The sequence below is a fragment of the Colobus angolensis genome, unplaced genomic scaffold, assembly GCF_000951035.1.
Source record: "Colobus angolensis palliatus isolate OR3802 unplaced genomic scaffold, Cang.pa_1.0 Scaffold49, whole genome shotgun sequence".
Lineage (NCBI taxonomy): Eukaryota > Metazoa > Chordata > Mammalia > Primates > Cercopithecidae > Colobus > Colobus angolensis.
In genome coordinates, this window is record NW_012118376.1 from 281,782 (window position 1) to 298,078 (window position 16,297).

Sequence of the window (16,297 nt, forward strand, 5' to 3'; positions counted from 1 at the left end):
GTCATGGAATTTGCACACCTTTGTATAGTTTATACAGTTTGGGGAGGATAGTTGGTAGATTGCTGTATACACAGTCACTGTTACCATGGCTGCCCGGAAATCTATTCTGTTTACCTCTTTATTGCCAGTGTCTTCCTTTTAGAATGTATGTTCTATTAAAACAGGAACCATCTTTGTTTTATTTACTGCTTTATCCCCAATGCCTAGTACACAGAAGATGTAATTGTTGAATAACTTCTTCAAAATGTGTGTGTATGTGTTTTACCCATTTTTCTTTTAAATTATTTATACTTGTCTTGATTGTTTATATTTCCTATTATATAGAAGGTTAACAATCTTATAGGGCAATAATACATCTTATTCATAAGAGCTTAAGATGTATATCAGATGTCGATTTTTCTGCAGCTTTTATTTAGATTAAATAATGCAAGATTTAAATTTATAGAAAATTAAAGCTGGATTTGGTACTATAATCTCAGTACTTTGGGATGCTGAGGAAGAAGGATTGCTTGAGACTAGGAGTTTGTGACCAGCCTGGGCAACATAGTAGGACCCTGTCTCCACAAAATTTTTTTTTTTGAGACGGAGTCTTGCTGTGTCGCCCAGGCTGGACTGCAGTGGCCAGAGCTCAGCTCACTGCAAGCTCCGCCTCCCGGGTTCACGCCATTCTCCTGCCTCAGCCTCCCCAGTAGCTGGGACTACAGGTGCCCGCCATCTCACCTGGCTAGTGTTTTTTCGTATTTTTTAGTAGAGACGGGGTTTCACCGTGTTAGCCAGGATGGTCTCGATCTCCTGATGTCGTGATCCGCCCGTCTCAGCCTCCCAAAGTGCTGGGATTACAGGCTTGAGCCACCGCACCCAGCCCACAAAAATATTTTTAAAATTGACTGGGCATGGTGGTGTGCACCCATAGTCCCAGCTACTCAGGACTCTGAGTCAGGAAAATCGAGGGAGGGGGAGGAAGAGAGAGGGAGGGAGGGAAGGAAGGGAAGGAAGAAAGGAAAGGAAGGAGGGAAGGGAGGGAAGGAAGGAGGAAGGAAGGAAATTAAGCTAATCTGCCCCATTGGTGGTATTTATAATTGTTATTAATTTTCTTTTAATCATTGTAGTATTTTAGGCTCTTTAACAAATACAGAGCATAACCTCCTGCCCAGTAGGATTTTATACTTTGTTTTTGCCTTTGTTTCCTTTTATTGATAGATAATATTTTACATATTTATGGGATACATGTAATAATTTTTGCATGTGTAGTCTGTATAATGATCACATCAGGGTGTTCAAGATATTCAGCTCCTTGAATACTTATCTGTGTGTTGGTAATATTTCAATCCCTCTCTTATAACTACTTTGAAATATAGAATATATTGTTGCTAACTATAGGTACTCTAGTCTGCTATCAAACATTAGAACTTATTTCTTCTATCTAACTGTAAATGTATACCCATTCACTGATCTTTTTTCATTTTCTCCTCCCACCGTCACACCTTTCCTGGCTTATGGTAACCATCATTCTATACTCTATGTCCATGAGATCAAGTTCTTCAGGTCCCACTTATCAGTAAGAAGATGCAGGATTTGTCTTTCTGTACCTGGCTTATTTCACTTAACATGATGACCTCCAGTTCTATCCACGTTGCAGCGAATGAAATGATTTTACTCCTTTTTAAGGTTGAATAATATTCCATTGTATATATACCACATTATCTTTATCCATTTGTCTGCTAATGGACACTTAGGGTGATTCCATGTCTTTGGTATTGTGAATAGTGCTGTGATAAACACGCAAGTGTGGGTATCCCTTTGATGTACTGATTTATTTTCCCTTGGACATATATCCAGTATTGGGATTACATGATTGTATGGTAGTTTTTTTATTTTTAATTTTTTAAAAAAATCTCCAGTAGTTTTTAGTAGTTGTACTGATTTACATTTCCACCATCATTGTGTAAGAGTGCCCTTTTCTCCGTATGCTCACCAGCATCTCTTCTTTTTTGTCTTTTTAATGATAGTTATTCTATCAATTCAATTCTGATGTTATCTAAAAGTAATAATAATGGCCATTGTAATCACAGTAAGATGATAGCTTTTCTTTTTTCTTTTTCTTTTTTGTCTTTTTTTTTTTTTTTTTGAGACAGCGTGTCACTCTGTCACCCAGGCGGGAGCACAATGGCACAGTCTTAGCTCACTGCAGCCTCCGCCTCCGAGGTTCAAGCTGTTCTCCTGCCTCAGCTTCCTGAGTAGCTGGGATTACAGATGCCCGCCACCATGCCTAGCTAATTTTTGTGTTTTTAGTAGAGATGGGGTTTACACCATGTTGGTCAGGCTGGTCTGGAACTTTTGACCTTAGGTGATCCACCTGCCTCAGCGTCCGAAAGTGCTAGGATTATAGGCATGAGCCATCACCTGGCCATAAGATTATATCTTATTTGGTTTTGATTTGTGTTTCCTTGATGATCAGTGATATTGAGCATTTTTTAATATACCTGTTAGCCATAATATGTCTTCTTTTGAGAACTGTCTATGTCCTTGGCCTACTTTTTAGTGGAATTATTTGTGGTTTTTTGTTGAGTTGTATGAGTTTCTTGTGTATTCTGGATATTAGTCCCTTGTCAGATGAATAGTTTGTGAATAGTTTCTCCCATTCAACAGGTTGTCTCTTTGTTGTTTCCTTTGCTGTGCAGATGCTTTTTAGTTTAATATAATCCCATTTGTCTATTTTTGTTTTAGTTGTCTATGTTTTTGAAGTCATAGACATAAAGTCTTTGCCTACACCAGTGTCCAGAAGTGTTTTTTAAAATGTTTTCTTCTAGTAATTTTATAGTTTTAGGTCGTTAATCCATCTTGAATTAATTTTTATATATGGTGAGAGATAGAGGTCTCACTCTATCTCTGAGGGAAAAACTTTTCCTCCTTCATTATGATGTTAATTGTGGGTTTGTCACTTAGGCTTTTATTATTTTGAGACATGTTCCTTCTATGCCTAGTTTTTTGAGCATTTTTATCGTGAAGGGATGTTGGATTTTATCAAATGTTTTTTCTGCATCTATTAATGATCATATTTTTTTCCTTCATTCTGTTGATGTGTTATATCATTTATTAATTTCTCTGTGTTAAACCATTCTTGTTTCCTTGGTATAAATCCCATTTGATTATGGTATATCATCTTTTTGATACACTGTTGAATTCAGTTGGCTGGTATTTTGTTGAGGATTTTTACGTCTGTGTTTATCAGCGATATTGGCCTATAGTTTTTTTGTTGTGTCTTTGTCTGCTTTTTGGCATCAGAGTAATGCTGGCCTCATAGAATAAATTAGGAAAAATTCCCTCCTCTTCAATTTTTATGGAATAGTTTGAAGGGGATTGGTATTAGTTCTTTATTGTTTTGTAGAGTTCGGCAGTGAAGCCCTCTGGTCTTGCACTTTTCTTTGTTTGGAGACTTCTTACTACTAATTCAGTCTTGCTACTTGTTATTGGTCTGTTCACGTTTTCTGTTTCTGATTCAAATCTTAGTAAGTTATAAGTTTCCAGGAATTCATCCATTTCCTCCAGGTTTTCCAGTTTGTTCGTGTGTACCTCGTAATAGTCTCTCGTAATCTTTTTTATTTCTGTAGTGTGAGTTGTAATGCTTCCTTTTCCATTTCTGATTTTGTTTATTTGGGTTTTTTTTCTTCTTGGTCTAGCTAGCGATTTATCAATTTTGTTTATCTTTTCAAAGAACCAAATTTTTGTTTCATTGATCCTTTATTTTTTTGTTTTGTTTTTTGGTCTTTATTATTTCCTTCTGCTATTTTGGGGTTTGGTTTATTTTTGCTTTTCTAGTTTCTTGGGGCACATTGTTAGATTGTTATTTGAAATCTGCGTTTTTGATGTAGGCATTTATTGCTATAAACTTGCCTCTTAGTACTGCTTTTGCTTTTGCTGTGTCACATGGAGTTTGGTATGTTGTATTTCTGTTTTCATTTGTTTCAAGATATTTTTTAATTTTCATCTTAATTTCCTCATTGACCCAATGGTTGCTCAGGAGCATGTTGTTTAATTTTCATATATTTGTATAGTTTCCAAAGTTTTTCTTGGTATTGATTTCTGGTTTTATTTCATTGTGGTCTGAGAAGATAATACGATTTCAATTTTTAGAAATTTGTTGAGACTTGTTTTGTGGCTTAACATATGATCTGTCTTTGAGAAATTTCCATGTGGTAATGAGAAGAATTGTTGTGTAAGATGTTCTGTAGGCCAGGTGCAGTGGTTTACGCCTGTAATTCTAGCACTTTGGGAGGCCAAGGTGGACGGATCACAAGGTCAGGAGTTTGAGACCAACCTGGCCGACATGGTGAAACTCCATCTCTACTAAAAATACAAAAACTAGCCAGGCGAGGTGGCGGGCGCCTGTAGTCCCAGCTACTTGGGAGGCTGAGGCAGGAGAATCGCTTAAACCCGGGAGGCAAAGGTTGCAGTGAGCCGAGATCACACCACTGCACTCTAGCCTAGGCGACAGAGCTAGACTCTTTCTCAAAAAAAAAAAAAAAAGTCTGTTAAGTCTGTTTGTTAACTACAATCTGTCCAAGGCCCAGTTTAAATACAATGATTCTTTGTTGATTTTCTGTCTTGATCTGTCTAATGATGAGACTGGGGTGTTGAAGTACCACACAAATTACTGTATTGGAATCTATCTGTCTTTCAGTCTAGTAATATTTACTTCATGAGTTTAGGTGTGCCAGTATTGGAAACATGTATATCCTCTTGCTGGATTGATCTCTCTATCATTATATAGTGACTTCATGTTTTCTACTGTTTTTGGCTTAAGGTATATTTTATCTGATATAGGTGTAACTACTCCTCTGCACTTTTGGTTTCCATTTGCATGGAATATCTTTTTCCATACGTTTACTTTTGATCTGTAAGTCTTTTTACAAGTAAAGTATGTTTCTTGTAAGCAGCATATAGTTGGTCATAATTGTAATCCATTCAGCCAGTCTGTATCTTTTAAGTGGAGAATGTAATCCATTTTCATTCTAGGTTACTGTTGATATTTGAGGTTTTGTTCCTGTCACATTGCTAATTGCTTTCTGGTTGTTTTGTTGTTTGTTCCTTCCTTTTTATCCTATTGTTCCTTGTGGTGATTTGGTGTAGTGATACCATTTGAATCCTTTCTCTTCCTTATTTGTGTGTTTGCTTAAAATGTTTTATACTTTCATGTGTTTTCAGGATGGAAAATGTCATCCTTTCATTTCCAGACTTAGAACTCCCTTGAGCATTTCTTGTAGGGCTGATATACTGGTGATGAATTCTTTCAGCCTTTGGTTCTCTGGGAAAGACTTTATTTCTCCTTCATTTACAAAGGATAATTTTGCTGGATGTAGTATGCTTGGCTAGCAGTTTTGTTTTTTGTTTTTTTCTTTCAACACTATGAATATATCACCCCATTCTTTCCTGGCCTGTGAGGTTTCTGCTGAGAAATGCCCTGTTGGTCTGAAGGGGGTCCTTTTTAGGTGACAAGATGCTTATCTCTTGCTATTTTTAGAATTTCGACTTTAGACAATTTGACTATAATGTGCTGTGGAGAAGACCTTCTTTCATTTTATCTGTTTGGGGATGTCAGAGCTTCCTGTATTGGATGTCTAAATATCTTGGTAGATTTGGGGCATTTTCATCTGGTATTTCATTAACTAGGTTTTCTACCCTTTTGCTCTCTGTTTGCCTCCTGGAACCCTGATAATTTGCATATTTTATGGCCACTTTATGGTGTCCCATATGTCACAAAGGCTTTGCTTATTCTTTTTTATTACTTTTTCTTTATTTTTGTCTATATTATTTCAAAAGACTTGTCTTTGAGTTCTGAAATTATTTTTTCTGTTTGATCTGGCCTATTGTTGAATCTTTTGAATGTATTTTTTATTTCATTAAATGAATTCTTCATTTCCAGAATTTCTGTTATAGTGTGTATCTCTTTAGTAAATGTCTCATTCATAGTCTGAATTATTTTTCAGATTTCTTTGTTTTTTTTTTTTTTGGAGGTGGAGTTTTGCTTTGTGGCCCAGTCTGGAGCACAGTGGCACAATCGCGGCTTACTGCAACTTCCGCCTCCCAGGTTCATGTGATTCTCCTGCCTCAGTCTTCAGAGTAGCTGGGATTACAGGCGCATACCATCATGACCAGCTAAATTTTTGTATTTTTAGGAGAGACAGGGTTTCACCATGTTGACTAGGCTGGTCTCAAACTTCTAACCTCAAGTAATCTGCCTGCCTGAGCCTCCCAAAGTTCTGGGATTACAGACGTGAGCCACTGCACCCGGCCTCTTTGTACGTTTTTTAGAATTTTCTTGTATCTCACTAAGCTTCTTTAGAATCAATAATTTGAATTATTTTGGGGGGACTTAATGAATTTTGTTTTGATTGGGATGTGTTGCTGGAAAATTATTCTTTTCCTTGGAAGGTGTTTCTCATGTTTGATGTATTCTTACATTCATATCTACATATCTGGTGTAACAGTCACTTCTGCCAGCTTTTAAAATTTGCTTTCATAGGGGAATATTCTTTCCTGTAGATGTATCTATGGTATTGGATGCACAGGGCACTTTGGCTTTTATTCGGAGTGTGTTCAGTAGCATGGTCTCTGTATGATTTATTTGGCTATAAATACCATCAATAGTACCTGTGATTTTCTTAGTGGCTTAGGGTGCAGTTATTAGTGGAGGCTATCGTGAAATTTTGCTGGGGACTAGGACATAAAGTGGGCCAGTCTTTGGACCCTGATGGTGGCAGCAGTGGGCCAAGTGTGCCTGTCCTTAGGCTCCAGGGTGGTGTATGCTTGCACCAGTGTTAGCAGTTCCAGGCAAGCTGATTTTGGGGTCTCCTGGTGCCTTGGAAGCCAGTAGTGGTAGCAGTGCAAGGATTGGTGGGTTCTCTGACCCCTGGGCAACTGGTGTAGTATGGGCGATAGCAGTTGTGGGACAGTCCTCTGTGTCTCGTGCAGTGCATGCTGGTGTTGGCAGTGGCTGCAAAGGGCTGGACAGGCCAGTCTTCAGGCCTGCAGGTGGCATGTGCAGGTAGGTGCCAGCTGTGGTGGTAGCAGCCGGGAAGGTAAGCCCAACCTCATTCCCCTGGGAGGAGTGTTCAGGTGCCAACATTGGTGGACTGGGCTGGGCAGTCCCTTCACTCCTCCTACCCCCCAGTTGTATGCTGTTACATGGGGGGGATCAAGGCCAGGCCAATTAGGCTAGTTTTCAGGCCTCCTGATGGTATGTGCAGGTGCCAGCCATGGTAGGTAGGGGCAGGGCAATCCCCAGGAATGCTCACATTGTTGCCCTGCTGCTCAGGAGGACAGTGCCACCTTCATTGTTAGCAGCCTTGGCTGATGCGTGGGAAGTGTGCACGCCACTTGTCCCTCAGCCCTGACGGTGGTAGCCTGTGCCTTGATGGCACTTAGCCTCGGTGCAGTAGCCTGCAGTCACTTGCACCTAAGCACTGGGTATAACAGCCCATGTTTCTGTTGAGCCTTAGCCACAGCACTGCTGGGCTCTAGGACACTGCAGTTTATTGGAGGTGGGCTCTAAAATGGTGCCTTGCTGCAGCTTAGGTCTCAGGGGTTATGTGGCACCCAGCGCTAGTGCTCTCCCGAGAGCAGTGCTGTCACACAGTCTCCCAGCAGTGTTAGTTTCCAGTGCCTGGAGGGCCAAGAGACTTTCCCATGGCTAGGATTGCAGGATTCATGGTGGAAATACAGACCACCGAGGTTCTCTTACCCTTTATGCATATTGGGGAATCTCAGCTCCCCACCAATCCTGGCCAAGCCGAGTTCCTTCTCCTTCCTTGCTTTAGGTATTTCTTGTCAGTTTTTCTGTTGAATTCCAGTGCCCTCTCTTGGATGATCCATTTGTAGTATGATTAGTCACTATTTCGGTTCTTCTTAGTAGAGAAGGCAAGTACAAATTGCTTCTAGTCAGCCATCTTGTATCCTCTCCCACCTTTTAAAAAACTCAAAAGGGAGTTGATGATTCTGGTCTACTGTGCTTTATCAGGGCTGAACTATGCCTCTCTCTAGTTGCCCCTGGTGTGTGCCTTACATCAGTAAAGGAAAAGAGGGAAATAACAGAGCCAAAATGATAGTGAGCAGAAGAATGAGTTTGGATGGAGAATGAAAGGCAAGGCTGGGCATGGTGGTTCACGTCTGTAGTCCCAGCACTTTGGGAGGCCAAGGCAGGAGGATCACTTGAGCCCAGGAGTTTGAGACCAGCCTAGGCAACATAGTGAGACCCCGTCTCTACAAAAAAATAACAAATAGAAGGGCAGGAAGGGAAAGGTTGGTTGGAAAATATGAGCAAAAGGTGCTGAAGTTATTACTGTCAGAATATATGTATATAAAATTCTCTCTCTGTAATACATAGATAGATAGATAGATAGATAGATAGATAGATAGATAGATAGATAGATAGATAGATAGATAGATAAAAGGTAGACACCTGAAAAGTGCCACTAACTATGGCTTCTGTTAGGTCTTGGCCCCTGTGCTCTAAGTTGTCTATTCTTGCTCTAGGAACATATTCTCTTTGCCTAAAAGTAGACTAGCACCATCAAGCAGTGTATTAGGTCCCTTTTGTTATCTAACTTGTAAAATTCCTGCAAACAGAGAGATGCTTAGAGTAGGAGATTCATTCTGGAGAGAATAACACAATTTTATTAGCTGAGGGAATTTTGTGTTTTGCTTGCTTCCATTGAAAATGTTTGGCTGTTTCATTGATTGGCAAGGAAACAAGGGAGCCTTTCATGTTTAGGAGGGCTTTAGAGGGCAAGCTGGGTGGTGCCTGGTGAAGTGGGTGTCTGCTAGTGAGTGACATTTGATCTATTTTTATAGTTGGAAACATTCTACCCTTAAGCTTATTGTTTAAGCAGGCAAGAGAGCATGCCGTGCAGTCATGAGTGGAATTTTTACATTTGATCTCAGGATCTGTTTCCTTCCTCATAGTTAAAACCTCCATGTGTTTGGCTTCTGAATTTATAAATATTTTATTAGTTTCAGATTCTCTTCTCAATTTACTTATCTTGACCTTGCAGATTATCCAAAGTCAAGAGATTAGAAACATACCTGGCTAACATCTAACAGTCAATAGTTTGAGATTCAATTCCTTAAATTCTTCCTTTAAAAATCATTATAGCTGTTTGATTCCTTTCTTGTATTTTCCCAGGCTCTTGCAACTCACCTGTAGCATCCTTGCTTGAGCCTTGTCAAACCACTGACAAAGATAACTCAGAGTTATTACTTTTTAAATGTATTCGAGCCAATTTCCAATTTTTTTTTTTGGAGACAGAGTCTTACTCTGTCACCCCAGGCTGGAGTGCAGTGATGTAATTTCGGCTCACCACAACCTCCGCCTCCAGGTTTGAGCCATTCTCCTGCCTCAGCCTCCCGAGTAGCTGAGATTACAGGCGTATGCCACCACGCCCGGCTAATTTTTATATTTTTAGTAGAGACGAAGGGATTCGCCATGTTGGCCAAGCTGGTCTCAACCTCCTGACCTCAGGTGATTCGGCCTCCCAGAGTTCTGGGATTACAGGCGTGAGCCCTGCCCCGATTATTTTTCTTGAAAGTTTAATTTTTACATTGTGAGAAAATTTTAATTTTTATTTTTTTTTTCATTCTTTATCCAACTTGGGAGAAAAATAAATTTTTGGGAAAAAGTGTCCATAAGTTCAACACCAGAACTATTTTTTATTTCCTGTTTCTACATTAATTCCTAGTGTTTGTCCTCATGCATACAAATTTTTACCAGTTTCAGTGAGCTACTCTATATTCTGTTCTTTTCATTTAACATTTACCAGATTGTCTTTCAGTGATCTATTTTTTTTTAATTTCCACTGTCCTTTAGACTTGATTGAATTCCTTTAGAAATTAACATTTCAATGATGTATCAACATTTTGAAACATCTTATTTTCTGAGGCTATCATGTTATGTAACTAACATCAAGATATTTTCACTGTCCCATATACTTTATATATCTTAATGTAATTTGTGTCAGTCACTTTGTTTCTCTCAAACATAAAAGTGAGCTTTCCAGAAAGGATATATAACTTTCAATTCATTGCTTATCTGAATTGCTTATTTAAAGTGTAATAGTTAGCTTTCTCCCATTTTTCTCAATCTGATTTTTTAACCAAAATGAAATCATTAGCTTGATTTATGTCATTTTTTTTTAGACTCACTTTATTATATTTGTCACATTTAGAGACATTTTAAAGGCAGTAATAGGCCGGGCGTGGTGGCTCATGCCTGTAATCCTAGAACTTTGGGAGGCCGAGACAGGTGAATCACTGGAGGTCAAGAGTTCAAGACCGGCCTGGCTAACATGGTAAAACCTCGTCTCTACTAAAAATACAACAATTAGCCAGGCGTGGTGGCGCATGCCTGTAATCCCAGCTACTCTGGAGGCTGAGGCAGGAGAATGGCTTGAACCCAGGAGGCGGAGGTTGCAGTGAGCCAAGATTGCACCATTGCACTCCATCCTGGGGAACAGAGTGAGACTGCGTCTCAAAAAACAGCAACAACAAAAAAAAACAAAAGCAGTAATAACTTCTAAATAATTTTTAAGTGTGCCAGAGTTTATTCTGTCAAAAAAAAATTATTTAGTGTTTTTTTTTGTTGTCATGAACATTTGATTTCCTTTTATCATTTTTTTTCCCTTGGCTTGCAATATATTGGAACTGTTAACTTATAATTCTCTATTATGTATGGTTATTATGTATCTTCACTACAGTTTCTAGCAGATGAGTGATACTCTCTACATATACATGTATTTGATATTGAGGCAAAGTAAAGAATAATTTACATGTTCAGAGGATCCTAAAATCACATTTTAGAGAGTTACTTTCTTGTCTAAATCTTTCTCTAGAGTTGCCAGTAAACAGAAAAAGTTAATTTCTCTCTCTTTCTCTGCCTGCTTTCACCTGTGTTTGCTAATAATTATGCGTTAGGAGAAATAGGTGGACAGCAATAAAAATAATATCTAAGTGATCCATAAATAGGTCTTCAAGCCTGTCTTGGTATTTGAAGTACCTAGAGTGTTGCCTGGGACAAAGTAATGAGTCAGTAGATTTTTGTTGAGTAGTTAGAGTGATAATCAAGCCAGTTATTAAAACCGTATTGCTCTCTGGGATGGCCAAGTCTAAAATCTCCTTAAATTGTTCTCAATTAAGATTTTGAAGCTCATCCTGACTGTCAAACTGCATTGATTACCACAATATTGGTAATAACAGAGAGTTGTATTGTTTTCTAAGTGATGAATTGACATATATACGTGTTACACTTTTGTTTCTGAAGGAAGTAGAAATTCGGAACAAAGACCTGGAGGGACAACTGTCTGACTTAGAGCAACGTCTGGAGAAAAGTCAGAATGAACAAGAAGCTTTTCGCAATAACCTGAAGACACTCTTAGAAATTCTGGATGGAAAAATATTTGAACTAACAGAATTACGAGATAACTTGGCCAAGCTACTAGAATGCAGCTAAGGAAAGTGAAATTTCAGTGCCAATTAATTAAAAGATACACTGTCTCTCTTCATAGGACTGTTTAGGCTCTGCATCAAGATTGCACACACAAAAAAAATTGAATATCACTCCTCCAGGAGGAGGATCTTTTGAAAATTGGAATTGTATATTTCACTGTAAATTTTAGAATCCAGCTTGTAGCTAGTTGGGGAAAAAAGAGATGAAAAACTTGAACTACAAATTACCTCCATGTATATTATTGGCCATAGTTAACTGAAAGTTATAAATAGACACTTAATGCAATCTTTTTTCCTGGTATTAGCCAATGGGAGAATTAACAATGTCTGGGTCACATCCCCTTTTTGTGTTCAACACAGTGAAGATTATCTGCTTTTTAAATTAATTTATTTACGATATCTAGAGCTGTGTTTCGTGCAAAAACTTAGTGATGACAGCCTGTCTTGTTGTAATCTGAATAATTTCTCAGGATATTTTTGCACTGCTGAGAAGCAGTGCCATTACCAATTAATTCTTGCCAGGAGTGAGAGAGAGCTGTATCTTTAATTGAAATATACTATAACTGGGTGTATAGAGTTCTTCCCTTTTTTGTGCTGGAAGATATTTCACTCTGGTGACTACTCTGGTACACTCTGATGTTCTCTAATCTTGTCTGTTGTATAGTTTACTTTTCCATATTGATTCCATGTATTTATGAGAAGATACTGTCTCCCATTTTATTACACATTTTAAAGCCAACTAACGAAGGCAGCTGAGTCCCTCAGAAATTTTTCTTTTTAAATTTCTAATAAATTTGACACACAGTACTGAAATACAGCAGCCCGTCATTGACGGTCTGGTCTAGCAATGTTAAGTATATTTACAGAATATGCAGTTACATTTATTTATATATTTTGCAAGAAATCTTTTCTGAATGATCAATGCATTTCAATTTAAGAATAATAATGGTTATTGGGGAACTGTTTATTATAGATAATTTTAAGGTGTATAGCTATTTTAAAGGGGATCCATTTACATCAAACAGCTGATCAGAGGACTATCTAAATTGTGATCGTGGCAGATAGAGATGGAGTTGTGTGCTCTATCTGGCTCTACACATCAATCACATATTGATTCAAACCTCACAAGGCAATATTCTGAACTGTTAACTAGGTATTTCAAACAGGAATTAAATTCAATAGGCTCTTCTCAGTGAACAGGTTTTAATGTTGTTTTGATGTAATTTTAAAAGACTTTTAGCAAACATGCATTTCTTTATATATTTCTTTTATGAAGCTATTTTAAAAGTAAGCCAAGTGCTGTCTAGTCTGCTTATAAAGTAGGAATTGCATCAGAGTACATATATTCTTGCTGTACAATGCCTGTGATGTTGAGGAGGGTTCTTTTCTAAAGTGTATGCTTGAGTATCTGACTCTCTGGAGTCTATAAATGCACTGACTTCTTGTTTGTACCCCAAAATGATCGAATTGTTAAGTACAAAATTAAGCTAATTAACCAATTTGTAACCATTTTTTCACTCATAAACAACTACTCAATACTAGACAATTTTGTTTTTTATGTATGTGTATGTACGTAAATACATACATATTAATTTACATTAGAGTGAAAAATAAATGGTTTGTTTCTGAAGTTAGTTTCTAAAGTGAGTTTTCAGGTGTCTCTGAAAAATTTATAACAAACAATCATCCTGTATTATATGTGCTGTAACATCATGTACGTTATCTCCATCTCTTTTAGGATATTTTCCTCTCCTATTTATTATAGGGAGAATAATTTAGATACACGTGCTCAGAGCTGAGATATTTCTCTGATAAATCAGGTAACAAAATGTATTTGATTGATGGAATTTTGAAGTAAATGTGATTTTATCCATCAGTTTCTGAGTAACAAAGAGCACCAAGTTTTAATTTAAATAGGGGATTTAACATTGGGGATCAGGGAATTTAGTTATGAAGAGTTAAAAAAATTAAAAACCAGTGTAAGCTGTTGAAATGGCAAGTGAATTATTTTAATGATGTAATAAAATATTTTTAAATTTTGACATAGTGATCGTTTAATGAAAAAACTCACCAAAATGTCTCCATTTGAATTGTATTGATAATGTGGGACATATGTGTAATTCAATATATACATATACCCATATGTATATACAGAAAATTATTTTTAATACTTTCCTACTGATATGAAATTTAAAATTGGAAATTTTGTGAGTGTTTTTCTTGTCCAATAGAGCCTAATTGTTTCCTTTTTTAATGATTTAACAATCTCTTGAGGGCTGCACCTTTAAATTCCCAGATTGTCAATAGACATGTACAGTATATGGGATAAGGTGGACACAAGTGCACATATATATAAAATCTTCTTAAGACTTTTAACTATTCATTTACAGTAGGAGAGTATGTAGAAATCATCATCCACAAGTCATAATTAGGTTGTGTGCCTACTGTAGCTTTTCCCATTTCTGTATTATATAAACATTTGCATATTAAAATTTGATTTTTCCCAGAGACAAGTATTATATACTGTATCTATATTTAAATCAAACTGTGGTAATATATTTCTCAGAAAATAATGTTGGGGACTATAGCCTGAACATGTGGACTTGAAGCGACATGGAGGAGGAGGTTGATCCCGTTGTGTATAAGTTAATATAACTATCGAATCTTGTACAAAAACAAAAATTGAAAAAAAAGAAAAGCAAAAATACAGTTTTTATTTTGAAATACATTTGTTCTCTGGAGAATGTACTTTATCTTTTTTTCCTCCAGTCTTTTACAGATATTTAAAAGCATTTAAATGATGACAGCATTTACTTAAATCTTTCAGGTGCTACTGGATTTTGCATTAGTGTGTTATGTTGTGAAATCCTAACTTTGACATAAAAGGTTTTATAAGTATTCCCCTGCCTGGAAAATTAGTTTTTGTTCTCCTCTCTCTCTCTTTCTCTTTTCCACTTTCTTTCTGCAGACTAAAAAACATGCTCACGAAGTTGCATCTCTCCTTGTCTCTATAGAAGATCTCCAGTACCATCATAGATTTGGTGTTCTGCTGTCATTGAACTGTTGGGAAGCAGTTAGAGGAAAAACTCACTTTTTTTTTTCAGGTGGAAATAAAAGGAACACTCAAAATTAAGCCACCACCACCACTACCTTTAAAAACTAGTTTCTTTGCAAAATGTATTCTTTAACATGTGGGCTACAGTCTCCCATGTTTTTATTTAACTCTGAAGTATATACACTTCAGTCACTTATCTCCTTGTGGTCTTGATTTTGTCAGTACTGGAATGGGAGGCAGGTTGGCAGAAAGTTTGTTTGATGGCAGTGGATTATTATTGTCGTTTTAATCATTGCATTTATTTGATATCAAATGATTTTGACATCCTGAAATTCTGTGCTTGAAGTTATGAAATGGTTTTCATTGAATTTTTGCTTCCTAAATGTATAGCATGAAGTAAATTAATTTATACAAAATCTTGAAGAAACATTTTGGGTAAGAAGTAGTTGAGACTGACACTTTTAGAAAATTTCTCAATTTCTAAATTTAGAAATTACTAGAAAAGGAAAGAATGTGTAATTCACCTTACTCCAAATTGCGAAAGTGTATTTTTCCTAATATTCATGTCAAATTTTACATTAAAATTTTTATGATAGTTTTTCTTCATGAGAAACTGATATATAGATGTCACGCAAATACAAGCAAAGTTAGTGAATTAAAGTAGTGGGTACTTAGCATTTTTTGTTTATATATTACCTAGTACAACAGCTAAAAACCATATCCCAGAAAACTAAAAAACTCAATCAGCACTGCACTGCCTAGTGGTTTCTGCTTAGTACACTAAATAGAAAAAAAAAAAAAAAAATTAAGTGATTTTTACCAAAAACATGAACTAAGGAGAAATTGCGGCTGGACTAGAATAGACAGAAGGCCACAAACTCCTAGTCGACTTCTTGTCAAATCTCTGATCTCTGTAAGGACCTCTTCTTTAGGTTAAAGGACACACCGCTCCTTGGCCTTTTGGCTAAGATCAAGTGTAGGTTAAAGGACACATTCCAGAAAACACCAATATTATATGTGGGTGGGAAGAGGATATTTATTGTGAAAGCAGATGCAGAAAAAAGAACAGGAACATGCTGCCTTCAGTTTTTATCTAAGACATATTAGGATGGCCAGAGACAAAGACCAACTATCTCCTACCTTGCTGCTGCTTTTAACCAAACAGACTGAGATGGCACTAATGAGTTTCAGAGACTTTCAGAAAACCCTGTCACATGTCTTGTCAGGATTTGTAACCCCATATAAGACACGTGACATTCAGAACTCACCATTTTGTGGGGTTCTGACCTACCTTTTTTTTTTTTTTTTTTCTTTTTTGAGAGAGACACACACTCACTCTGTTGCCCAGGTTGGAGTGCAGTGGTGCGATCTCAGCTCACTGCAACCTCTGTCTCCCAGGTTCAAGCAATTCTGCCTCAGCCTCCTGAGTAGCTGGGACTACAGGCGACTGCCACCACGCCTGGCCAATTTTTGCATTTTTATTAGAGTTGGGGTTTCACCATGTTGCCTAGGCCACTTTCAAACTCCTGACCTCAAGTGATCCACCCACCTCGGCCTCCCGAAGTGCTGGGATTACAGGCCATGCCCGGCCCTGACCTACTTTTGTCAGTTGTTTTCATATCAAATATACCCAGGGATAGAAATATTGCTCTGTTTTCTTCTAAGAACATGAAGTGAAGATAATGGGTGCCTAATTATTGCAAATATAAGGCCATTTCTGTAGCACAGAAAAATGTCTTTTGTGTT

General features: G+C 37.4%; 1 protein-coding gene across 3 annotated transcripts in view; it reads left to right on the plus strand.

The window, feature by feature from the left end:
• HOMER1 (homer scaffolding protein 1) overlaps positions 1 to 14,394 on the plus strand; it is a 142,675-nt gene extending 128,281 nt beyond the window's left edge. For 2 of the 3 annotated variants that reach the window (XM_011959205.1, XM_011959204.1), the window contains exon 6: positions 11,312 to 14,394. In XM_011959205.1, the coding sequence (XP_011814595.1) occupies positions 11,312 to 11,318 (7 nt within the window). In that variant the 3' untranslated portion in view covers positions 11,319 to 14,394. The remainder of the gene's footprint in view (positions 1 to 11,311) is intronic. The other variant, XM_011959203.1, reaches the window with a different exon arrangement.
• Positions 14,395 to 16,297: the final 1,903 nt, after the last annotated feature.